This window comes from Pezoporus wallicus, unplaced genomic scaffold (assembly GCF_028554395.1).
Source record: "Pezoporus wallicus isolate ANWC-B61680 ecotype Strahan unplaced genomic scaffold, APGP_CSIRO_Pwel_v1 contig_5935, whole genome shotgun sequence".
Lineage (NCBI taxonomy): Eukaryota > Metazoa > Chordata > Aves > Psittaciformes > Psittacidae > Pezoporus > Pezoporus wallicus.
The window spans coordinates 1,448,288-1,475,346 of record NW_026637215.1 but is presented as its reverse complement, the minus strand read 5'-3'; the positions used below and the strand labels follow the sequence as shown (position 1 = coordinate 1,475,346).

At 41.8% G+C, this 27,059-nt stretch overlaps 1 protein-coding gene across 1 annotated transcript in view; it reads left to right on the top strand.

Moving 5' to 3' along the window:
* Positions 1–27,059, top strand: part of SYN2 (synapsin II) — a 171,797-nt gene that overhangs the window by 118,619 nt on the left and 26,119 nt on the right. Inside the window, exons 6-9 of the mRNA XM_057404209.1 lie at positions 6,422–6,484; positions 8,815–8,957; positions 14,184–14,258; positions 18,438–18,540. Of these exons, the coding sequence (XP_057260192.1) occupies positions 6,422–6,484; positions 8,815–8,957; positions 14,184–14,258; positions 18,438–18,540 (384 nt within the window). The remainder of the gene's footprint in view (positions 1–6,421; positions 6,485–8,814; positions 8,958–14,183; positions 14,259–18,437; positions 18,541–27,059) is intronic.

Genomic DNA, 27,059 nt, shown 5'->3' with positions numbered 1-27,059 from the left:
GTTGCAGCATCTGTTTCAACACCTTCCTGTCCTGGGTTCAGGTGTAACACTTATTTTTCTTCTTCTTAGTAGCTGGTGCAGTGCTGTGTTTTTCACTTTCAGCCTGGGAACAGCGCTGATAACACCGATGGTTTTAGTAGTTGTTCAGTAATGGTTACTCCAACCAAGGACTTTTCAGTCTTATGCTCTCCCAGGGAGGAGGGGAGTCCAGAAGGAAGCAGAGACAGGACACCTGACCCAAACTGACCAAAGAGCTATTCCATACCACAGCACGTCATGCCCACTGTATAAACTGGGGGCAGTTACCCGGAAGGGGTAGATCGCTGCTCAGTTGGGCTGGGTATGGGTTGGCGGGTGGTGAGCGGTTGTATTCTCTTCCCTTGTTATTTCCCTTATCATTATTATCATTGGTGGCGGCAGCAGTGGTTTGTGTTATACCCTAGTTACTGGACTGTTCTTATCTCAACCCATGGGAGTTGCATTCTTTTGATTCTCCTCCCCATCCCTCCGGGAGCTGGGGGGAAGAAGAGGGGAGTGAGCAAGCGGCTGCGTGGTTCTGAGTTAATGGCTGGGCTCAAACCACGACACTTCCTTTCCACAGAGCACTTTTTGTGCTGTTCCTTGGTTTGGGTTGTTGGCCGATTGGTTTGTTTGTTTAACATGTCACATCCAACTGTGTGTAGTTGGGTCTTCCACGCAGCCTATGCGGCAGGGCCACGGTGACCCTGGCACAGCAAGCACCCCAGGCGTGGGAAGGCTGGCATGGCGTGTACTGTTATATCCCCATGGATATACCCTGGTGTTTTGAGTGATGCTCATGAGTACTTTTACAAACACTTAATGTTTGGATTACAAATTAAGTCTTCCAGAAGAATAAGGATTCCTTCCTTTTCTCAACAAGAACAAATCCTCTACCAACTTTTGAGACACAAGGAAGGCAGTAACCGTATGCTTTACCTTTATCTGGGTCTTCTCAGGTTTTGGCTGGCAGGGTGTGCTTAGTTTTGAATCTGAAACCTGTCCTGAACGCAGCCAGGTTGGCTGGTTGCTACTATGCATCTCCAGATCAGAGGTCAGGAGCTTTCAAAGCTTTTTGTGTTCCTGAAGTCTTCTAGAGCCCATGTTTTCAATGACTGTCTGGTGTGTCAAGAGCTGTTCTCACTGTACTTTCTTGCTCTTTTTGAGCACTTATATCACTTGATGAGTGTTCATTCAGTGTAATTATTACTATGTGGGGTGAGGACAGAAGATATGTCAGCCCTAAATCTGTTTGGAAAACAACGTATACAACATATTGGAAACTTCTTGATGTTTCAGAAGAGCAGTACAGTGTTGCTTTGCAGATTTCATGCTTTTAAAATGGGTTCTGACCAGTAACTAATAAATCTTTGAACATAATTCGTGTTTGAATCCAATTTGCAAATCATCCTAGCATCACAGAAAAGGAATTTTGGATGTAATAACTTATGTTGACAGAAGAGTAAAAATCCAAAGCAGTTAAAACCTTAATGGGGATGATTTGATAACTTACTGCTTCCAACACCAGCAGTTTCAAATAGCTTTGTGGTATCACACTAGCCAACTCAACAGATTACATGACCTGATTGTGAGACTTGATGACATGAGAAACATGCTGCTGTGATGCACACTTGTCTTAGTTCGCAGTTATTCAGCAACTTCAGAATATTGGGTCAAATTTCTGCCTGGATTCAGTAATTCCATCAGTATAAATCCTGGTTGAGATAGTTCTTTGCCTGTTTGTAAATCTAAAGAGCTCCGTTGCAGCTGTAATGATTTGCTGGTTGTCTGTGTGGGAAACATAAAGAGCAAGTGGGAAACTGGAGAACTAATGTTTGTCCTGAGTTCCTTCTGTACTCTCTTGGCTCTGATGAAACTAACATTAGTGAACCTGGTGAAGCATGAATGGTGGATCTGAGCCAGTGAGGGGTGCAGAGGGCTTGCTGCCTGTATTCTTACCAGGAATTCAAAAGAAAGAATATTAGAGTTGCTGTTATGAGTGCTTTGAGTCTTGTACATTGGTCTCCAGTCTGCCTGTGGAGATGATGGAGTCCAGAGCTCATGGGATTCAGAAGCTGGAGTTTGAGCCTGTTTGTCAGCTCCTGTAGTCCCAGTGCAAGGACGTGGCTGAAAAATTAAATCCACTCCTTTTGGAAAAACCACTCCTGTGAGGACCACAATTAACTTCCAATGTGTTCACCTAAAGAACTGCATTAGGCCTGTTACAGAGTCACTGGCACTCAGCACCATTGCAAGAATTATTTTCAGCTGTACTGCCTTGAAAGTAGTGAAATAACTGGTAGGGATGTAAAATAAAGTGATAGTGAAGAGTTAATAAGCAGCACGCAGATACACAGCAGCTCTTGAATGGAAAATACTAATATAAAGTTCTTCGGGCAGGGAAAAGATAGACATGTTATTAAAGACGTGAAGATTTTTCAGACAGGATATTACAGTCACACTTTAAGGCCATATCTACTGCTGGATTTCCATGACAGATTTAATCACTGCTAATATTCAATCCCTCATTCTCCTCTGGCCTTGAACCCTCCGCAGGGCTGTTCCCCAGGACAGGATTGGAGTGCTGGCACTCGGGAAGTGCCTGCTCTGCCAGAGGTTTAAAGTGTTACTGCTGTACTCATTCAGATCACATCGGTCACGAGTGAACACCAGCTTGAAGGTGTTCACACCCAGTAGATTTGCCTGGACATTAAGTTGGTAAATGTAATTCACACTATTAGTGACAAACCATTAGGACATTTCATTGCCACGCTAAGTGTGTCTGTTTGAAAGTTAGGGATTGACTTCTGTTACCCAGGGTTTAAAAGGATTTTGCTTCAAACGATTTTTTACTACTGCCTTTTATCTGCAAAATACAGTCTATTCTCTGCTCTCCTGGGGAACTTCTTCTAGTTTACAGATCAAAGTGGTACCTACTGGTAGCAGTACCTAGTCCAGTCGTGGAAGTAAGCTGTGCAACTTATTCTAAGTTAAGGTTCCGTTGAAATGAGACTTTATGTGTATTTAAAAGAACAATATAAGAAGTTAAAACCACAAAAATGAAAGTGTCAGCTGAATCCCTCTCTTTAGGAGCTGATGAAACATTTCCATCAGTCCCTTGGTGACAGGATTTTGGTTAATGGTCTCCTATTAGCAAATACTAGTAATGCATCTCAGCTGGTATATATGTTCCTACAACGAGCCATGACAGTTTTTCCAGTTGCTGCTAATACTTATTACCAATCTGATCATACTCACATGTAACTATAGAAAACTGTATCGCATGCTTGACATGTATTCTGCTTTCTAACTAATAATGATCATTTGTTGCATTGTTCTTTAAGTTATAATAGAGATCCTATTTATCTTTTTTGTTGCTGTTGTTAATACTGAGATGTATTTCATGTCTGTTGTATGTATGTGCAAAGGGTCACACAGTGTAGTCCATTTCCATCTCTGCCAGTTTTTAACTGTCACAGTAGAATTTATACTTTCTGAATTCAAGAAAACCTTTGAAAAATAAGCAGTGTTTTTGTGTTCCCCCCCCAACAATGCATTTCAAAGAAAACATGAGTCCTGTTAATATCAGCTCTAAATGGAGTGGGTCCGTTGGTACCTGCTAGATCTTCTTTCCAGGTATCTCTCTGCCAAGTAATTATAATGTAAATTAAAAGGAGACCCATGGAGCTGGGAAGTTTTCACTGATACCATCACATCTGTATTGTACAGAACGTTTACCCAGATGTATGAAAAGTCTTGAGACTGCCTGTCCTGTTAAGCCAGAAGTTCCTGTCAAAGGGCATCCCAGTCTGTGCTGGGATGTGGTATCCGCATGAAATCTGGGTATTGGACTCCAGGGCAAAATGAACTCTGGTGTCTCAAATGATGTCAGTGCATTTTTCTGAGGGAGGAAGCAGAGCTGTTAGTTTATTTTGGGTTTTTTTTCTAATTTGAGTTAGTGTTCCTGTGGCACATGGAGGATTCCATGGCTTTGGAATCACGGGAAGATACGTGGTCCTCTTAATTACAGGAGTGCCATCAGTATTGCAGTAGAGGTCTGCCAACATTTCCATTACAAACTCGGTTCAGTGGTTTATAACTAAATCCTAAAAATGTGGTGCTGCCCCTCTGAAGGTTGAGTCAGGCATCATTTGTTCCTCCTTCTCCCCCAAAACCTTTGGAGAAAAGGTGTCTAGTTTTAAAACCTGAAAGCAGTAAGTAAGTGTCTCGACGCTGACTGTGCAGGACTGTGCCTTCCTACTGTCTAGCAGGAACTGTATTCTTAAATTGCTGTAGAGGTGACCCTTACTGTATAATGCTTTTGGATGTGTGTTTGGCTATTTTGAAACTCATCAATTGTTTTCATGCCTACGTGCCTTAGATTGGTTAGATTGAAACGGATCCGTGAGCAGCAGTTAAATGTATTTTAGATTTAAAGACCAACGCTTAAAGTGATTCCTAAATGAGAGTTAAGTAAAAGACTTTCAGTTTTCATAGTTACGGAGTCCTACAGCGTTAGTCTAAGATATGAGTTACTTTATGCAGGCATTGAAATGTGGCAGCCACAGTTTCTCATGAAATAGCACCAAGAGATGGGTTTCAGAATGATCTGCTCTCCTGTGGTGGTAATCCTTGACTTCAGACCTTGAGGATGCCCTGTCAGAAGATAGATGACATCCTCACTTAACTAATGTACAAAACTAACTGGGATTCCGAACACTGCATTTCCTGTAGGAAGTGTTGTGTGACTGCAAGTCTTTAAATCAAATGTAGTTTTCTCCTGAGAAGACATACTAGCACTAGCTCGAGGTTTGATGCAGAGATAGTGACAAACCTCCATGGCCTGTGTTGGATAGCTGACGGCTGTAGTTTCATGCTTTGAAAACTCTGGTACATTGAAAGGGCTGATGCAAAGATTCCTCCTTTTTCTGATGAGGCAGACCAGAAACTGATGTTCTGTCAAAACAAGAAGCAGTGGCATGGTGTGTTTTGTGGATGTCCTTTATGTGTTGTAAAAACAAAGTCAGAACAACCTATATTGCATTTTAGGAAGGTCAGAGAAAGCCCATTAAAAAGAAAAGAAAGAGATCTGGGTATTGTATGGGGGATCTGATGGTAAGTGGTGTAGAATAGGGACCTGGCCATGAGTGCTCACTTGTTCTTGTGCAGGTTTGCCTTCAGTTATAGTAGTTTTAAAGCAGCAATCCTTAAATCATTCTGAAAATACATGTTTAAAGTATAGGAAAAGCGTATGTGACTCTGAATTAGCTTTATAACCCTGCAAGTAGGTTTGGATGTCACCACAAGCCGAGTGACGTTCCTGTGCTTTCTCTCTTAATTGTAATGTCAGTCTTTGGAATCCCAGGACATTTTCCCCTTAGATAGGTGTTTGTGTTTGTGAGTTGCTGTGCAGTGTTGTGCAGAGCACAGTGGGATAAGCGTGAACACCACTTAACCTCTTGATAATCCTTTGAAAGTGTTTGGAAAGGCATTTTTTCATAAGATCTCTGAGAATTCTTAGTTTAGTTTCTCAAGCATCAACTTTGCATTTGATTGTGTTTACTGTGTTAAAGTTTGGTACTAAATGAAGGTTTCAGACCCTGTAACACTTCCGTGCTGCTGCTGCTGCCCAGTGTAAGTACATGTCGAAGGTGTTCAGGTCTTTATTTCTAGTTACAATCCTTTTCTGCTCAGTATTTGTATTTATGCTTTGTCAGGAGATACCATGATTGAGAGATCTAAAACTGCTTCAAATGAATGATGAAAGTAAAACTGGATATTCACAGAGCTTTCTGAGAGACAGAGCCAGATTCATATGTCTTTGTATATTTGATTTCCTAATCAATGGCTGAATAATTACTTCCATTCCATGCAGAAGCTGGAGCCTTCCCGATAGAACTTGGATTATTTGGGATCTGCCTTTAAAGAAAGGGGTTTTGGTGAATTAGACATCGTTGCTTTCATAAGTGGTCACAAAAAGAATTTGCAGCCTTGCTAAATAATAGAAGTCAAAGGGGAAAATAAAGAAGGTGATTACTTTGTCATCATTAATGGTCATAACCTTGGAGAGTGTGAGTTTAGGGGTCAGAAAACACCATAACAAACCATAAAATAGGAAATAGCAGAAATTCAGTTCCAAAAGTGAATTCAAAAGAAAGTTCAGATGCTCGCACACCAGCTGGATGTACTGCGAATAAAACGACACTGAAAGCGCATGCAGTATCTCATCAGCGCATACATAGCTGCATGGAGCTGAGCAGCGGTTCAGGTAACCCCATGGCAAGAACAGCTTTGCTGCATTATGGTCATGCTTAAATAATTTTCATAAATGATGTAGTTTAATCATTTAACCCTGGTTGCTGTCTCTAGTATCTCTAATACGTCTCTCTTGTTTTCCCCTTAGCTAACAATGCCAACATTTCCTGTTGTTGTGAAGATTGGACATGCTCATTCAGGCATGGGAAAGGTGCAGATGCTACTTATTGCATGTTAGGAGGCCGGGTGTTTGTCTAAAAAAACACGCATGTTCTGTTGTTTCCTGGATAGTTTAACTTTTCATTGTCCAAACTCTGTCTCGGATCCCTACCCCTGCAAATCCCCGCTTGTACATTAGTTGAGAAGGCATCTCTCTTTAGGAAAACGTGAAACCCATAATGCTTCACTTTGAAGCCTTTTCAGTTTATGCATTGTCCTCTCTAGGGTGTTCTTTGAAACATGCTGAGATGCTTTCTCAAAGCAGAACCTTACGTATGAATTTAGTTGACTGAAATGAAACTGTGTAAGAGTCAAGGTCTGTTCGCACAGTCCAGCTTACTGGACCTGGGAGCATAGAAAGGTTTTGCCTTGGTTCTTATTAGTTTCAGCTTGATACTGAACTTTTATTCATTTCCTATCTTAATGTATTCTCTGTGATTGTTTCATACCGCTATATAACTGCTGCTTTCTTTCTCCAAAGTAATTGCATTTCAGTGGTGAGTACAGCTGTTTTGATATCACTTCTCTCACAATGCTGGTTCAGGGGGAAATGATGTAAATCTGGCTGTCATTGGTAGAGGTGGACATTTCTAGTCATTATAGATTAACCACTTTCTGTCACTGAAAACACTTCAGTGGTGTAAGAGTTTTAGATTTTAAACCAAATCATCAGAGAATAATTACATTTATCATCTTGAATCTCCAAAAGCTCCATGAACATAACATTTGCCACTAGTAACACAAATAGAAAACTGATTAAGCTGTGTTTTACTCAGTAATTATGCAGTTGTACTGTATGCTATGTTCTTTTGCCTATGACTGTTTTGATTTATTTCACCTTTAGTAAGTCAGTGGAAATCCATCAGAATTAAGAGCAGAATTAACCACTGATTCCTTAAACTGCAGGTTCTGTGGGTTGCATATGTGAAGTATTAGAATGTTCGTATTGCACTTCCAATATTCACCTCTCATTTATAGAAAAGGGAAATAATGCACAGAAATGTTCAGCACATCAAATGTCTAGAAATAGATATATTTAGCTATAAAAGATTTTGAATCCTGAAAGGTTAAATGCTGGTCTCTTGTAGTACAATGCTTACTTCAGAGTCCAAACAGAGGTTGTCCTCCTGACAGGCATTACAAGGAGTAGAGGTTCCATTGGTTGTAATGAGACTTACACATGCTATGAAGTTTTCAGAAACCAGGTTGAAACCAGGCATTGTGTCTGGTTTTGTGGCTCTCAACTGGCAAATTACTCTGTATTGTTCTCCAGCTGGGAGTTGAGAGCAAATACTTAAGCCTGATGACTTCTTTTAGGTTCACCAGACTCCATTTAATATCCATCTGTCAGCTGGGGCACACTGGCCTGCAGGTTCCCTTTTAAGTACCAGGTGACAGTGGAAGCAAACAAGATGCTGGGCCTGCGAAGACCTCCAAACTCTCCTAATATTAGATAACATGAGAAATACTAATCCCTGCCTCCTTTCCTCACCCATGTGAACTGTACTTGGAGTCAGCATGTTGGACATCCAGTTTTCCTCTCCCATTTTCTACTAGCACTAAGGCTTCTCTTCTCCTCATTTCAGCCTGCTTCCTTTAAGTCAACTGGAGAGATGTGCCTTCCCTGTCCAGAAGTGATGCCTCTGTCCTCTACAGTCTCCTCCTCCCTCCCCCCCTAAATCAGTATTCCCCTCAATTTTTCCACCTCCCCCTTGTGTCAGGATGTTGATGGATTTCATACCATTCACCACAGTGTTCCACAACCGGGAAATCCTACTTCTAAAAGCCTGACTCCTTGCAGAGAAGTGAGAAAAATGGGAAAAAACTGGTCCTACTCCCTCGAGCCAACCGTCAGTGCTCCGTGTGAATGTTCGCTCCTCAGGACCCTTCATCTCCTCCCTCCTGGGAGAGAGGTGATGTGACAGTCATGGTGGGCTCTGTTACATCAGCAATTCAGAGAGTGAACAAGGGTTTTGTATCAGTCACTGTGGCAGATCAGCACACCTTGAAAACCCCTGAAGCCTCCAGCTCTCACATTAACGACTGCCGCTTAACAAAACTGAAAAGCACCATAAAATTCCACTGTCTACAGATTGCTTCCTACAGACGATGGGTAATACTTTGTGTAAAAAATAGGTACTTTAGTGCAGGAATGTTACCGAGTCTACAAATCAGATCGAATAGCCAATACTTTTTAATAAACTGATGCTGTCAAAAGCCATACTTCTCATGAATGCCATTTGCAACTGAATTCTACATTTTATTCCTAATTGCTCTTTTTTCTTTTGTGTATGTTGTTTACTTGTGGTATGATGGCTGCAGATCAAGGTAGAAAACCACTACGATTTTCAGGACATAGCCAGCGTGGTAGCACTTACTCAGACCTACGCCACTACTGAACCCTTCATAGACTCCAAATATGACATCAGGATCCAAAAGATAGGCAGTAACTACAAAGCATACATGTGAGCCAATACCTTATGTTCTTTCATCCTTTTGTTTCAAATGTGATAAGCACCAATAAGATTAAGCCTGTTGGATGAGTCTCTGAGCTGGTGTGCCTCTCTGGACAGACAGTGTTTTAGACTTCCAGATTTATCCAGATTTACCCAGATTATTGAGTTGGTTGTGGCTGGGAGGAGGAGAATAAGACACCAGGTGAGCCTGCCAGAGGGGTTTTCCTGCTAACCTTGGCTTATTTTTTCATTTACTGAAAGGAGCATTTGGAAGGGGATTTGTTTTTATAGAGGACTTGGTAAATCAGATTCCTTTGTATCTTTTCAACAACTTAGGGTCAAATTTTCTCTAAGGACATAGGTGGCATTCATTCGCACAAACATGAATCATAGCGCTCTAATGCAACAAAGTACTCTCCTTTTAACATAACACATGTAGGAAGAGTTCTAATCTCACAGCGACCTTCACATATATGGATGAAAATCTCTTCTAACTTTAGAATCCAGGTGTTTTTTTAAGGATCCTGACTATACAAGAGTCTACAAGGGTGTTTCAGTTGCACAGACAACATTAAACTACAGGAGCAAAGTAGGTTATCATGTAGTACCTGAGCTATGGTAACTGTATTTATGCACATTTTCAGTCTGTTTCAATTATCAAGCAATGTAATCTGACATACACTCATTTCATTCTTGTCTTATAGACCAGTTAGATCATCTCATATCTTCACTCCTTCATGCTTACACTTCTGAGGCACAAAAATTACAACAAAACATGGATAAAAATACACACATGCATTGATATATGCACACCACACATGCAAAGATATTTCTCTAACTCCTGTAACATTGGAGGGATCAGAGATTCTTTGTATGTTGATGTTCATAAGGTACAGTCAAGTTCTTTATCAGTAGAAACAACTGAACTCCAATCAAACCCATAAACCATAAGAGAAGCAGAAGTTGGAGCTGTGTTAAAGAAAATGGGTAAAATGTTTTATAATGTGAAGGACAGGGTTAGCATTAAGTGTCAAGTGATTCAGGAACAGCCAACAGGCTCTGTGAGAAAGTAAAACCTGCACAGGGTTGGGAGAAGGGGCAAAATACTTCACCTTAGGTTGATATTGGAAGGCCACATCCTCTTAACCTCTCCCCTAAGACATGACGGTCACAAGATCCAAACTGCATGAATCACTGCTGGCCTCTCCAGGCATATGACTTTAAGGGGTATTGGAGTAAGAACATGAAAGATAAGGCCTTTCAGGAGCAGCTCTCCAGTTCATCTGCCTCTCACTGTGCACCTGAGGGACCCTATCAAAGCACAACACAGCGCTGCTGGAAACACCCTTCCTGTAGGTCAGGTCCCTCCAGCAGTATGGACACTCAATCCTTCTGCTTTATTCTGAACCCAGAATTACCTACATTTTGCAAAAGAAGTGTGTTGGAAATCTGCGTTGTCCACAGTGACAAGGCATAAGACTCAAAAAGCTTGCGAGGATCGAGAGGTTTCTGGAATCCTCTGTTGGTGACTGTCAGTGTTCTGACAGAAACGCTGGCTCAAGCTCCCTACGGGGTTGTAGGTGTGTTGGGTGCACCCCACCTCTCCCTACAGGCAATACAGCCTCTAGCCCCTGGCTTCTCCAGGGAAGTTAGTCCCAATTCTGCTTGTTTGGCTTACATTGGTGCTCCAGACTGTTAACTTTTGGTGGCTTTAGCCCCATGTCCGGAGAGATCCAACCTACGTTTTTGAACAGCACCATACTGTTACACCCCAAGGTCACCTCTCTCCTCTCTGTCCAAACCATTGCTTGATCCAGTCCCACCTCTTTTCCAGACCACTCTGTGGCTTTTAATCCTTTCCTTCTGCCTAACCTTTTTCGTTGCTGTGGGTTCTCCCTTGCCCCTTTTATTCTACTCTGTGCTATTCAGCATCTGCTCCTTCCAGTCAGCAGTCAGCCTCCTTCTGCCGTCTCAGCCCTTTTTGTACTGCTTCCGCCCCTCCAAGGCTAGGCTAGCACTTTCCTCTCTCGTTGGAGCTTTGACAGGCAGATTTCTCATGCTGTGCTACCCCTCCTCTGTTGTTTATAATAAACAGAGTTGATTTGCCTGTCTTACAGCTCCCGAGTGGCAGAGTCTTAGGGCTAAGGCCCAACTCTCAATGGTTATGACACACCACCAGATACCAGCACTCAGACGCAATGTTAGTAACTTGATGGTTCATTCCCTACGGTACAAATTGGACCCTGCGTTTCATAGGAGGGAGCCCTCCGTTTTTTTCTTTGACTGGAAATTTAAATGCTGTTCAGTGTCTGGAGTAATTCTGGAAGAGTCAGCCAATGGTAAATTTATCATTTTCAAACACAAATGTTTCTTCACAGAAGAAGCAGTTGGCCTAAGGGACAGCAAAAATAAGCTAAAAAGACAGCCTGCTCCTCCTACCTTTTATTATTTTTAAGTTTCTACTCAGAAACTATGGGTTCATCCAAATGCTAAAAGCCTAGCAGGCTTTGGTCTCCAGATTCTTTCATACACTTAAATCACACCCAAAAATGCAGTACCAGTCCAGTGCTACAAAGCATCATGAAGAGGAGATTTACCAAATGTCTACAAAATTCTTCATATGCGCACACATACATTATGTCAGTAGAATATCATTTTACAGCTGGTTCTCATTTTGTTCTGTGACACAGGAACAGAGTACTTAAGAGAGCCACCACAAAAAATACCAGTGAAACATTTGGGTTTGTAGTTTAAAGAGAGTTATTAAGAGCTTCAGTTTTATAATGCTGTGGGAAATTGTGGTATAAGTGGATCCATGACTCACAAAACACTGGTGCTTATCATCTGTCAGTAGAGATTATAGCTCGAATGCAGCATTGAATCCCTCTAAATACCACAGCTCCTCAAAGTGCTGTGTGACGCATATTTAACTGCACTTGGTACCATTACAGAATTCATCTGACTTCAAGGAAATAGAGTTAAAAGGGTCACACACAATGAAGAAAAACAGCAATACAAAACCACTGCATCCAGATCTTCTCTCCAAAAGCAGTACTGTAAATCCATAACTTACTGGACTTTGATCCGAAGGTCAGTAAAACGAAAGGAGAGCAGATCTACCCCAAAGAGCAGCAGAGCTATAGAATCACACCCTAAGCAGGCTGCCTACACAGGAGTTGCAGGTAGATGCTTCTATGCATTTTTCTGATGACAGGTCTCTGTCCCAGCAGTTTGTATTTTAAATGGTACTAAAGAAGGCAAGGTGTTGGAGAAGGGGAAGCACAAGTTACTAGGAATTGTTTATACTAATCATAATTCCTTTTCCCCTAGTTTTAAAACAGTTCATTCTTCTTTGCAAAGACCTAATCGAGTGAAAATAGGTTAAATGTGAAGCACTCAAAAGCGTTAGGTTTTGTTTGGTATATCATTCAGTGTTTAGTAAAAAAGGAGAAAATGACAGTGTGAAAGACCCTTAGCAATTATTAGAACAGAAGTGAAAGAGGGAGGGGAATCTTTGTGTTTCAGTAGAGGAAACCATATATGAGTTACAGAAATGATACCTAAGGTTTCAGGTGCCAGCTGGTCTGGTTGAGTGCTTTTTGTATCACTTAACCATGGTCTAATGGAACCCCTGTTGTTCCCTGGAGTTCTTTGTCCAGCCCACAAGCTGCTGAGATTGCACCAGTCAGGTCTGTGTCCATGGTGTTCCTCTCAGGCCTCACCTGGTACCTGCAGCATCCTTGCAGTCAGCCAAGCAGCCGGTCAGGAGACTGCTTCAGCTTCAACAGGGACCTTTCAAATCATTGACTGGAAGCATGGCTTAAAGCAGACCACGTTTTCTTCTCTAGACAGTAGTGCTGAGACTGCCTCAGTGCAGGTGAAGATGTTGAACTAGATACTTGTTAAAAGGCTTCAGGGCAATTTAACAATTTCTTTTTTTCTCTGATTTGGTCACATCTTGCTTCCTAAAAGACACTTTAAATAGTATATTGCCTTCGAGAAGTCTGCAGCAGATCTGAATTGTGATTTGTGAGAAGTATTATCTCTCTGGTGCAGAGGATGTGTGCAGAGTAGTCATGAACTTACGATTTTTCACTTGTAAGTAGACACATTTAGAATCATAGACTCAGACTGGTTCGGGTTGGAAAGGACCTTAAGATCATATAGCTCCAACCTCCTGCCATGGGCAGGGACACCAGACACTAAACCATGTCACCCAAGACTCCATCCATCCTGGCCTTGAACACTGCCAGGGATGGGTATATATAAATATAACCTTAGATAATTAAACAGAAATCACTAAATAGCCGTATTACTGAGCAAACTTACACACAGCACTCAACATGCATGTTCCCCCTTCTCCCACACCGACAGAGAACACAGCATAGACAAGTCGGGGTTTCCCCACAGCTGCTACTGACCCTCATCATTAGGTTAATAGAGAAATGGAGAGAAAACTATAGCTGCTGCCTAATATACTTTTAATACATTACAGATGTTCCTATTATTTTACTAACTGGAAACACCTCATAATTTGTATCCTTCGCCTATTCCCAGTACGACATTTAGGTTTCAGAGAACAGTAATTTCCTCAGCCCTGGTAGCAGTGCTTGATCTGGGAAGAAATACCCTCTATATGATTTTTTTTCTTAGGGATTAAATGGAAGGTGGTGCACTCAAGCACTGACATAAACCATTTGGGTTATAGTCGTAAACTAGCAAAGAGTGAAAGCTGTAGAATAAAGCAAAATCCAGCTCTAAAAGTGCTCTGAGATGACTTCAGTGGTGTTAAAAATGCAGCTGTCTTGATTTTCCAGTAGTGGGACCTAGCCCTGCAGGGGTATGGAGTTGAAATGAGAAGCTGAAGCTTCAGTTTGCTGACATTTGCAGTACCAGTTTGTTACAAACCAGTCTACCCTTTACAACCAGTAACAGCTTCTTGCTAAGTCTTTCACTTCATCATAGGAGCTTTTCTAGAAAGGAAGGTCTGAAGTTGAGTGAGGAACAGCAGTTCTCAATACTGTCCTACTGCAGAACGTGCCTACGGCAGAGCGGGTGTTACTGATACTGTGATGCCTATTAGAAGTCTTCACATTTTAGATGTTCTGTCACAAGCTGCCAGGGGTGAAAAAGGTGTAAATACTGCTACAGTGTTCATGGGATGATCAGAGGGATTTAAGAGAGAGTGAAAATACAAAGCCACTGGCTGTCTTTGTAATATTTTCCCCCTTTCAGGAGAACTTCCATATCCGGAAACTGGAAGACAAACACGGGCTCTGCAATGCTGGAACAAATTGCTATGTCAGATAAGTAAGTCGAGTCTCATGTACAAGGTAATTAAAAAAACCAACCCAAAACTAATGGGGTTTTATTCACAATGAGGTTTTTACCATTGCACTGTTGCTGTGCAGTGCACAGATATGCATGTGTCTTGTTCTGTGTGGAAACATGAACATGAGCCAGGAGTTCCAAATGACTTGACTCAGTGTTCACTACCCAAACTAGGTACTAGCCTTAGTATAGTACTAGGTGCTGCACCCTTGGGTTCCTACATCCACATCTGCACCTAGAAAACCACTGCAATTCCCTTCAGAAAAATTCCATTTGTTGGATTCAACCTGTCAGCCATTTCCTCTGGTTCATTTGCCCTTTTCCCCATGTCTTACCCCATGCTACAGTGTTTGAAGCTGTTTTCCTTCTACATCGTCTGTTCTAACCAAGCGCCCTGGTCTTAACTTTGCCCGTTTAAATCACATTTCTCTTCTCTTTTTTCAGTCCTGCTACATTGCTTATTTTTCATTTATGGACTTTCCACTGACCTGCACTGTGAGGCTTTACCCAGATGCTGGGATATACCGAAGCTCGTTTTCCTCATGTCATCATTCCAGCTCTGCTTCGGTTTACTGTGCTTTTCTTGTTCTCCCATCCTTATGCTAGATACTTTGCAGTCCAGTCAGAAACATTCTCCTTGCAGTACCATTTGGAAGCTCAGGTCTCCCATTGATAGACCTCCTCTCACTTACCGCTCATTTGCTCCAAGGTCACCACAACATACAGCCTTTGCTCCCTCCATAAGAAATCTGGGGGGCTTTTTGGTGGCTTTGGGTTTTCTTTTGTTCAGCTTCTCCAAGGCTGCTACCACTGGAAGCTGAAAAAAAAACGTACAATAGCAGTGTAATCTGTAAGGTGTTTCCATGTTCAACAGTAGGCTGTTGCTGTTGGAGGGGGATTGGTTGTTTTGTGGGTTGGTTTTGTTTTAAAGCCTGAAACCTACAAGTCAGTGCCTCTTATGAGCTGAGGGCGACACAGGAACTGAACCATTGCCTGCCCTGGAAAGGTGAAAACAAATAAGATGGGAATTACAGCTGCTTGCTGTCCAACCCCTGTCTAGACTGTGTCCTCACTGATCTCTCCTCTGGGGATGGAGTGGAGCCACATTAGTTTCTCTTTCTCATTTCCCTCACCTTCCTTTAGAAAGTGAGGTTATGTCTTTGCAGAGAGGGAGAAGAAAGTGCTTCAGTGTGTGTGATTACAGTGCATTCCTCTGGACAAACACAGGCACTTTAGTCTTGCCATAAGGAAAACTAAACAATACCAAGTGAGGGTAATGAGGATGAAACACTCACCTTGTCCAGCTGCCTCGCTGTAAAAGCTCTCTGTGCTTCGCTTCTGCTTCTGTTTTTGAATGTAAGCCAAGTAGAGCATAATAGGTATTTTCCCATTAAAAAAATGCTAGCCAACAATCCAGAACTTCTTTTATGCTGATGAAGAAAAAAGCATGGAAAAGGTGGACGTTGTCTCTTAACAAAGAGGGGTATGTATCACATAGCTCCGCTTCTTGTCTGATTACCCACCGAAGCGCACAACACAGAGCAAGGAAGAGGAGGGCAAACTGAAGTTTTCTGAAGAGTGGAGGTAGCTTAACCTCCACCTCAGAAGCCACCCGATCTGATGCACATGCATTTCCTGCACAGAGCGTGTCATGAATGAGGAAGAAGTGCTTTGAAAACACTGCCCCAGTTGACATTGTTGGCTGAATACAAACCTTAGTCTAGACATTTAGAAAAGAAGGAAGAATGTGGCACAGTGAGGGACCATGGCAAGGTGGAGAAGCCCATTTCAGTGATGCACACTGTTACTGACCCCTCCATTTCAGAGAGGCACTGCTCCCCAGGCAGGATGTGAAGAGACCCATGCGACTGTGCCCACCTCCTCTGGCACACCAGATCTGTCATGTCAGACACCCAAGGAGCAGTAGTAGATCTGCCAGTTCCAAGGCTGCTGCACACTGTATCTGCTCTGGAAAAGAAAAACCGTGACCTCTTGTCAAACCTACTGGGCAAGCCTTGGGTTTAAAACAGTACAAGCTGCTCCATCCAAGACCTCTCTTTCCAAATGTAGCTGTGTTTTTCCAGCTCTGTGTTTGCTGGCAGAAGACAATTAAAAACCCTTTCATAGATCTCATTCATGTTTCAGTATTTTAAAGAAAATGTCTTCATTGGTTTTCATATGAAGCCCAGATATTTACTCTTAAAGACAAGTTTTGGTGCCTTCAGGACTTCCTAAGCTACTTCTGAGATACACATTGGTATTTTACAGCAAAGCAAAAGTTACTTATAAGCAAGTGCACCACGCAAGCAGCCTGGGCAGTCAGTGCATCTACAGATGTTGAAATTGTCAGGCATCCAAAGCAACCTCTCACTTTGGACAAAAAACATGTTTCTCACAGGAAAAAACTTATTTTCCTTGCTAACATATTACCATCAGGATCTTTTCAAACACTTGTATGGATGTCTTTGTATTCTGCTTAAAATAAACCTTTTCCACTGGAACAGATTTGATATCAGAAAAGAGAGCGAATGTAACCTAATAAGTTTACTTGGAAAGGATGCTATTACTGAAGATATTTATTTATGAATAAGCTCCCAGCCCAGTATCGAGTTCCCTTTGATCCTCCAGTGAAGTCAAATGCTATGTTTATTACAGCAGGGTTTTTTTGCAATGGAAAATACTGTGATGTGGCAAATCCATCATCGTGGCTCAAAGGCTGGCTCAGGAGAGGGTCTCTGAGAGGAAATAGCTCTCATTTATACTCAAATGCTGGCCAATGAAAGAGGAAAAAGTTGATGATAAATGGCTGCTTTAAAACTTGGGGGTTTAAGCAGACGTCCCTCATTTGGTGGAGCTGTGCTGTCTGCCTCCCTAACCTTTCAGGATCATCTCATCACTTCCCAGTGCCCATGCACAGCTAGGACATTAGCTAATCACAGCTCTCAATGCTGTTTTGTGTCGTGTGAGTCAGTCCTTGCCCCTAAGCAAACACACACAGCTTACATCACCTCAGCATGCTCTCAGCAAAGCATTATGGCTCCCTGTTCGGTCCCAGCAGTTCGGTGCTTGATCACAGGAATTGCCTCACTCTTTCTCTAGTAAGTCCCACTTCATTCCCTTGTTAGTCAGATAATCTCTCTATTCATAGAGAAAGAAAAATAACCCCTGGTACTCCATGTAGACAGGGTAAACTGGCCTTTCCTCAGTCTGTATTTCTCACCACGAGGTTTGAAAATGAGTGGAGGAGTTCTGTTCAGTGCTGTACGAAACACTGCCCGTTTTTAGGAGTTGTAAAGAACTAAGAGGAATTCTACCCTGCAGCTGAATTTTGCTGGGGTTGTCTGTAACCCCACACGAAGGATGTTGCCCTTGCCTGTGTGCTGTGTGCTGCGTAACTTACATGGTGGTGTATGTCTGTTCCTCTTGCATCATCTGTAGGGTGGGTTTGCTTTCTCTTCTGTCTGGTTCATGATGTGCATCTAAAGCTGTTGTCGCTACTTTGGAATACAGTTGGGTCCACAAATTAACATGGAGACTCTCATTCTGGTTTTGCTGGTGAAAGTATAAAACCCATCTGTAATGAAGCACACCCCCAAGCATAGTAGGGAAGAGGATTATCACACCTGAATGTGTGCACAGATGCAGGTGTTTGAATTGCACAGGAAAATAAAAGCCCTGTTCCTGACTTTCTAAAGCCCCTTGGCACGCTGAAGCCACAAAATCTGGTCAGATGATGAACCCTCCTTCTGTGAAGTACAGCCACAGCTAGCAAGCTGTACCTGCATGAGGGCACTGGAGGGGCAGGGTGGCCTATAGCTAAGTGCTGTTTGTGTTTCAAACAGCATGTATTATCTTCAAGTTACTCACTGTTTAAAGCAGACGCATGTTTGGACCAGTATGAACCGGGATAGAATCCAGCATCACACTGGGTCAGGATACAGAGCCACAGCTTTTCTGGCTATTACTGGGGGAAAGCCGAGTGACCAGGCCAGGATGTCTCAGCCACTGTTCTGGGAAATACAAAATCAGTAAAACTGACAATCAAGTGACAGTTGTGCATTTAGGGCAAATGGTCTGTAAAATGCATCCCTGGGTGAGCCTGTGGGCAGACGGGAGCCTGATGAGATACTCACAGAGCAACTTGTCTTTACGAAACAGGTACAAGCTGTGGGTTGACACCTGTTCTGAAATATTTGGTGGTTTGGACATCTGTGCTGTTAAAGCTGTGCATGGAAAGGATGGAAAAGATTATATTTTTGAGGTAAGCAATCCTCTCTTTTCAATATATGCTTTTATATATTACACCCCCCACCCCCCCCCAAGTAAAGAACGTTCCTGATAGATAGGCAGTGGCTTGTTTGTGTTTCAGGAAGGGCTGTGTATTTTGGAGCAACGTTTGCATCATCATACAAAGCCACATGTCCGAGGTAGTGGCAGCACTTGCTGGAAAATGTAACCATATGGCTGGTAATGTCTTTTAGTGTTTGAGGAAATGTACACAAACTGCAAAACAAAACCAAATGTGGATGTCATATTTTCCCAGCCCTTACGATCCCTTTCCTGAGCAGGCTTAGCAGTTTTTCCTGGAAGGTTTATAGATAGCACTATCCCAAGGGAACCCCAACAAAATTATACCTTTACATGGAGAGGGAAATTAAGGATGAAGTGGAAACAACTTTACTTTTTTCTAACCTAAGTTTTACCATTAAGATCTGACTCCTTCTGAATCAGAAGTTTCTGCTGTGGGTAGTTTTGTGAAGTTTTTCATTTACCTGGAGTTTATTATGGCTAAAGATAACTTTGGCCATAAACAACCTATCGTGGGCCTATCACACAATTCAGGATTTCTTCAGCATCTTTCATGTTCTTACAGTTTTATTCCGGAGGTAGGCAAGGGTCCTCAGAACCTCCCCACTCCAAAAGAGGTTGATTTTTGCTAAAGAGAGTGTTTGCTAAAGAGAGTAAATAAGAGTATTTTTTCTAAGCCATGAGAGTAACCTGGAGATGATGGGTTAACCCTTTCTCGTTCTTTGTGTCTGTTTCTAACAGAAGAGCTGTGTAGAAGTGACACTCTTTGTTTTGTCACAGTGTCAAACAGCTCATTTCCTTCTCTTCTGGTTTCACAAATGTATTTATCACTGTTGCAATTGCTGATAATTCCCGTATCAATCAATGCCATTTCAAAGCACTGAGCAGGCTGCAGCATTAAACCGTCAGCAAAACGGGCAGCACTAATCCCTACCTCCTGAGACACTGAGGAAGAGTTCAAGAAACCCCATTTCCTTGGCCAGATCAGAGCTCACTGTGCCTTACTGATTGTCAGAACTCACCATAGCATAGAATTTAGGATTCCACACAGAGCCTCCTCTATTGCTTCTTCACATAGGAGCAGTCTTTCCCTTGCACCGCACCCCAAGTTTCCTGTAATGCTTGACCCAGTGAAACCTGGATGAGATGCGAGTGACCGCTCTGGCTTCTGGTGATACAATATAGAGGAGGTTCCTGAACACAAGACTTGTCCTGTGTGCTGCTTCACAGCTTGGGGGCAGCCCTGTGTGCAGCTCAGGCATACCTGCAGACTGGGAAGGTACTGACTGCTGCTCACAAGTAAGCTCCTCTCTGGCAGCTGGGCTTTGGCAGCCTCCCTTGTGCCATTTAAAGCTTTGTGAGATCTGCAGTTCCCATGGCCCTTAAACGTCTGCAAGGATGGATCTCAGCATTTTCTGCATGCACCCATCTATCTAAATTCGTTACCTATGAGATAGTTCATGCTGATTTGGCTGGCCTTAGTCCAATAAATATCACCCCCACTACTTAAACTATAAAATAAATGTAGATGACTTTGAGACATAAGATCTTAGTTGTCTTACCTCATACAATAGTAGTTCAAAACTGAAAGATTGCATGCAGGAAGATACAAAACTAGAGTAGGATTGCAGGGTTTTGAGAATGAAATAGCCAGTGCAAACTGACCATGAGACCACCTCACTGCCTGCTTCAGAATAAATCCCCAGTTTTCCATGCGAGAGACTGTCATGTATTTAAAGACCAGAATCCTAAGGACTGCAGGAGACGTGACGAACTGGGTTTGTGGGGCATTTTAAGTAGAGTACATAATAGATGTTGCAACTAAAAGAGTGGATGGAGAGTGATAATTCTTGCTGTTCTGTAGAATCAGATGAGTTGTTTGGAAGATGGTAATGCTCACCAGCAAGAGCATTTAGAATCTGTACGAGACACTGAAATGTAGAACTGTTTGCACAGTTCACATCCAACACAACACCTACAGAATTTATGATCATTTGCTACTAAAATGCCATCTTACATCAACAGTTATTACAGTATAAATTTAGCAGTTATTGCACTATAATTCCATCGTACAACAAAGAGTACAAGACTGTCTGCGCCGTGGAAGGGAAAAATACTGCCTTTTGTCTACTCTCAGCATGGGAAAATAAATGTGTTATTAAAGCCAGCACGTATGTGCTGCATTGAAAGAGCCAGTGGTTGAGCAGGACAGTCAGTCCATAAATACTGGGTTTACCTAGTTCTGCAGGGAACACCCACACTTCCTAATGTATGGAGCGGTGTATACAGACATGTTCTTCCTGATATTTTAGTTCACATTCAACCCACGTAACACCCATTAGGAAAGCAGGTCTAAATGTCATCCAGCTTCAGAGTGAATGTGAATTAGGGTAGAATTCTACTAAAGGATCCTTCATTTATTCCTATATGAACAGAAGTTAACTTCAGAGGGATTTTCTGTAATACGGTTGGGAAAGCAGCATTTTACATACTAGCTGCTTGGTACATAGCACATGTTTTGACAAAGGTGTTTGACAAGAGCTTTAGGACATGCATAATCCAAGCCAGTAGTTTTAAGATATCTACAGTGTTTAAATATTACATGTAACAACTGACATGCTCAAAAACCCATTCTTAACTAATGTTAGAAAACATAACATGTAAGTGACTTCTTAGATTACTGTTTCTGGAAAGTTACTAATTAATTTCATATTGTTCCTTTTCTAACCTGTACCAATAATTTGATTGGTTTAGTATTGCAGCCATTCAGTTGATTTGTAATGGTCATTTTGTCATTCTTTGGTTTCACATTCTGCTTTCTTTCATTCCCCAAATCATGGAGCAACAAATTGTGCCAGTGGCTGATATTAGAGAATCAGCACAACAGTCTGATGTTGTAGCTGTACTTGTTAAAAAACACCACTAGAAAGTGATTCTTTATCAGTGCTCTAGTGTGCTATGCTCACATTGCAGGTAAGAATGTGTCGGTTCTTAATGTTGGGTCCAGGCATCTTGCTCCACTTCTTCAATAAGGTCACCATGTTTTTTTCTAGTTTCTGTAATAGTTTCTATTGTATCTATATTTGGTTAAAAGGAGGAGATCTTTTCAATAACTTGCTCTTCTTTTAAAGCCTCATTGCCATTCACATTCTGCAGTGTGCTTGCTGTGTAAGTAGAGTAATGGCTGTTCAGGAATAATATGGAAGGCTTGAACGACAGTGAAGGAAAACCTTAATACACTGCAGTATAGTTGTAGACACTTGATTTCTGCTTACATAAACCTTGTTATGAAATAAATATGCAGATCTTCCTTATTGTTAGGTTCTTGTAGACGTCTCCCTCATGGGATGAGGCCAAGTAGGTTTCAATGTAATAGAAAACCAAGAAATTGCAGTGTAAGTATAGCTTCTCACATTTTATAGCTTTGGGTCCATTTTATAGATTTGGGTCAGTTTCCAGTGCTGCTTTGTGTATCACTATCTTCATGTTTCTGCAGCCATCTAGAGACTTGTAGACATTTGAACAAGCTTCTTTTGAGCAACATTTGAAGCCAAATACTACTCCTATTTCCCAAACTTTATAAGAAGGATACATTTTTAGTGTACCTTTCATCTTCCCACACTGCTGTAAGTGTAGGGGGATTTTGAAGGATGTCCACTTCTTGAAGTGCAGGTGGGAGATAGATACTTTATGCATCCCCAGAAAAAAAAAAACAGACTAATATGAAGACAGGAAGGGCAAAATATTGAGGTCATAATATTATTCAAGCCAAATATAACCTGTGTTTTTCTGTGCAGCTGCAAGCTTTCTGCAGTTTTCTTAGATGGGGACTGTAAGAGGTAACTGATTTTTAAAAGAGCATGGTTTCCTAGAGGCTGTTCCCTGGAAGACATCACCTTCTCTAGAAGAGAAGTGGTTCTTGTCTTGTACTGTTGTACTCCAAAGAACTATCTCCAAACCCCTACTAGGGAGCGGTGAGCTAATTAAAGAATCACCTTGAAGGAAGGGTTGTCAGGTTGATCAGGAGGAAGACCAAGTTACTACACTGTGCAACAGCCTCAGCTGTTCATTAGGGTTTGTTCTTTTCACCTCAGTTGGAATACTCAGCCGCCCAGCATCACGGGGCCAGGGACAAGCTGTAGAAACAGAAATTTCATTAACACAACATTGCAACATACAACTTTTTAACTGTGTCACCAATTCTTGCTAGTAAGATGTCAAATTAAGGTCCATTGAACTTCTTAAATAGACTTTTAATCTTTAAATTAACACCTCTGTAGTTTTAATACCAGAAGAAACGGATAACTTGCACATTGTTCATGTTCCTGACTCCACTGATTATCTTTCATGATTCGTTCTTGGAAAACCAGAGCTCTGGGAAGCTAAACAAAAGCTCTTATCGTGATGCTTGAATGCAGTAAAGGAGAATAAATGTAACAGAACCTTTCAAACTGGCCTCACAGGCAGTCTCCCAAGTTTTGCTCAGAACTGAATGGGTGGATGGCTGCTGCAGGTGTCTTATTTCTACTTGCTTAATTTTCCCCTGAGCTGTATTAAAATTAGCTTCCAAGTGTTTTATAACCTAGAAAGATGGAAACCATTTGGGTTTCATGAAGAATGTTTCCAGCCATTGTAAACCAATGTAAGAAATGAAGAAACAGATTAATTTTTATATATATTTTTTTAAGTCTTGGTGTGATAGGTACTGTTTCTGAAGATGCTGCAGTCCGTCAGCCTCCTAGGACATGTACCACATCCACTGCGTAAGGGGCAGTGATCCCCACCAGCACTACGGCACTGGTTCAGTGAGCACCAGCCTCTAATGCTGTACTTCTGACTGCCCAGAAGTTCCTGAGCTTGCTTATCCTTCTGTCTTCATAGCACGCATTTCCAAACTCCAGTACCAAAGACTGGACAAAGACATGAAGATATATTCTGCTAGAACCAGTTGGTAGTGCCCATCTAAGTGGTGTATCACAGGGTTTAGGCATACTCAGATTGGCAAGGATCTCTGGAGTTCACCTAGCCCGACTTTCCACCCAAAGCATGATGAACATCAACATTGCTCAGAAAGAAGAGAGGGAGGTGTTTCATTTCTTACCATGTCTGCCAATGTCGTAGGTACCGGTCTCCTATAACAAACAGATCTTAAAACCTCTCTTGAAACATAGCTGCATCTCTAAATCTGGGATTTGGCAGATAAATGTGTGCAGAAGCGGCAAATAAGCATGGACATTGTTCTTTGCACATGTACGTGGCTTTCCATCCATTAAAGAATATCCTCTATTCAGGTTAGTAAGGGAACTAAATCCAGCTAAAATAGCTGATAAAGTCAGAAGTCTCTCCTTTTCTGTTCTGATATTAGAAATTTTGAACATTTAGGAGTCTAAAATTACTCTTTTGGTGATACAAAGCTACAGTTAAGACCACATCTATCAGCTAAGATTCCTATTTCCAAACCAAGGAGCATTCCTACATTTCCTAACAGGACTTAAAATAGCCTAATTATTCCTAATAGGACTTAATAAGAAAAAATTCAGCTTTTTCAGTGAACTCTTCTGGGCCTTTTCTTTCTGTTTTGAGAGGAACAGATTGAATCCCCTGACATTTTCCAGACACCCTTCCAGAAATAATGACATCAGCTGTTCTTTTACGCAGAAAAGTCAATTATGTGCTGTAGTTAATGAAGGGGGCAAATGTGCTTTGCTAGGACACGAGTTTCCATTCGAACGGACCAGTAACTCTTGGCCTGCATGAACAACATTAGTATTCTGGGCTCCTCCAAGGAACAGTCACTCACCATTTTTTTTCCCCATAATAGTTATGATTTCTGTATCCTTTGTCAAAACACCTGACAAATACCTTTTTATGTTTCAAATTAGCAACTACACTTCTTATACGTGACCATCTTAATGTTGTCTTTGATACCCAATGAACCATACTCTATTAATAAGGGGGTGAATACAGGTAAAATTCATTTTGATGTTCAACTGTTATTTTACAGATTAAACCAATCTGTTTTACACATTCCCTTCAAAGTCCTGGCATTTTTCTCAGAGATATCTATATATTTTACACAGTTTTTCAATCTACTGCTTTTGCAACATACAAATTCAGCTTCATGCAGGGACTTTGAAATCATTTCTTTGGTTTGTTTTCATTACAGATTAAACCAAGAGCATATAAATGTGTCTATAGGCACTGGATCTTTCATCTAGGAATGCTTGATTCACTTTCCCAGCTGTCCTTACTTTTAGTGCAGATGTTGTTCACCCACTACAGGAGGGATTGTAACACTTTCCTACCGGTCACCACGGAATTGCTGCTGTACTCTCCCCTCCCAACTCCTCAGGTGTGGTTACATTTCCAATTACAAACCATTCCTGCATCTCCTATCGAGGCCTCAGGGAAAGCCCCGGGATTACTTCATCTCCAGTCACTCCCTTACTTCTCAGAAGTCACAGCATCTTTTCTTACATCCCATCCAGTCTTCAATGACCACCTCAAACTATTAGTTTCTTGTAATGTCAGTTACTTTCCCCATACTTAGAGCTCTTAAATTAAAATCTGTATCAGCCTCTGCCTTTACAGTTTAAATGTTCACCACAGCTGGAGACATCCAGGTCCCAGAAAAAGCAGCACAGGGAAGTAACACGTGTAACACAGCAACACAGCCTGTTTGCTTCTCTTAGTCACAGACCAAAGCGTGGACCTTAAAAATTCCCCTGATTTGCAGTGAAACTCATTCCTCCTTGCTCTGCACTTACCAATCATTATCATATCTTCTGTATTTCATTTTTCTTTTCCATATGGAACCCCTGTATCACTATTCTGTCAGACTCCTTGGGCACTGTGACTTGCAAGCCCTCTGTCTGCTCCAACGTGATCCTCTCGTACTGCAGCATCCTGACAAACCCTTTTTCTTCCACTGCATGACAAGAGTTCCTTACCTTTACGCTTCCTTCAGCTGCCCCAACTCTGTCTTTCCCAGCACCGTTTAGGCTGGGTCTTCATAAAGCTCTAAGCAAGGGATCATTCTGAATACTTACAGTATCAAACATACTGTGTAAGAGAACTGTGTCTGGGCAATGGCAGAGTAGTTTCTCCTTCAAACATGATGATCTCTTTGCAGTTACTGGTATCTTATAATTACCCTGGCTCCTTTAGTAATCCCATCCCATTGCCTTTCGTATTCATCAGAGTTAAACAGCATTTCTCATTCTTGCAGCCCAAATTTCAAGTATTTGCCTTAGCCACAGTAGCAGCAGAGGGCACTCATTAAAGGCCCTATCACTGAAAGGTGTTCTGTTTTGTCACAGTGCTGTGTTGAACTGAACATGTAGTTTCTGTTAGTATGCTGATATATATAATCAGTCTCATAGTTTCATGCAAATACGTGTTAAGTGCATCTCAAAATGCAGGTTTTGGGTGGTAAGAGGAATTAATTCCATAGGATTGGTTACTGAAGTGTGTTATCAATGAAAGATAGAAGCGCTGTGAATTAAGTGTCATTAGAGTGCCCCATGGTTTTACTGGCATCTGCAAAAGTAATGTATTTGATTTTATGAATTACAGATGTCTTTTTTCTATGACATCTTCCTAGTGGAAACTGCAGGATTTTGAAGAGCTGAACGAGGTGCTGAGAGAAAAATAAAACCTGCCTGCTTTAAAATGGTATTTTAAAACTAGGACAGACTGTAAATAGACTGTTTGTAAACAGGATGCTCTGTGCATGTTTAAACTTTGTCAAGTCCTCTGAAGTGGGGGAGCTGGCAGTTTGACACTCCTGTTAGTCACTCACAGCTTTTAAAAACTGGTGGTGTTACCCAAAGTATGTTTTAATTCTTAAGGTCATTTATATAAAACATTACTGGTCGCTGCTAACTGTCATTACCTGTTTTACTAGGAAGGAAATTGGACTGCATTCTCTTAAAGACAAAAAGACAACAAAACCCTCCCGATGTGGAACAGTCACCTCGTTGTTAGCATCTTTGCCAAGGAATAGCAGGTTAAGGTCTCTCCGAGAGTCCCAGCAGCAGTAGCAGGAGGGGAGGCTGAGCCCATGCAGTGCTGGGTGTGAACTGGTGCTCTGCTTCCTCCCAGCACTCCCAGTGGTAAGAGCCCCTCCAGCTCCAGCAACCCATGACTTCCACTCCACCAGGCTGCCTCCCAGGTCTGGTCAGGTATTGAACTGACCAACAATGTCCTGCAGTGGAACCGCTTTTGAGCCTTCCTGATCTTTTACTCAGCTATTTGTGACATTTCACTTTGGGAGCATCAGTGATCTTGATGACCTGGTGCCTTCCTTTCTCTTTATACACATTGGCTCCTATCCTCTACTCAGTAAAACACCAAAACACACCATAACTTCCTGTCATTCCAGACGTGGCACCTGACTCAGCACTTGTTCACTGTTAGGTTCCGTGTACCTTTGGCCAACAGTATTTGTTCAAGTCTGGCAGTCAGGGGATT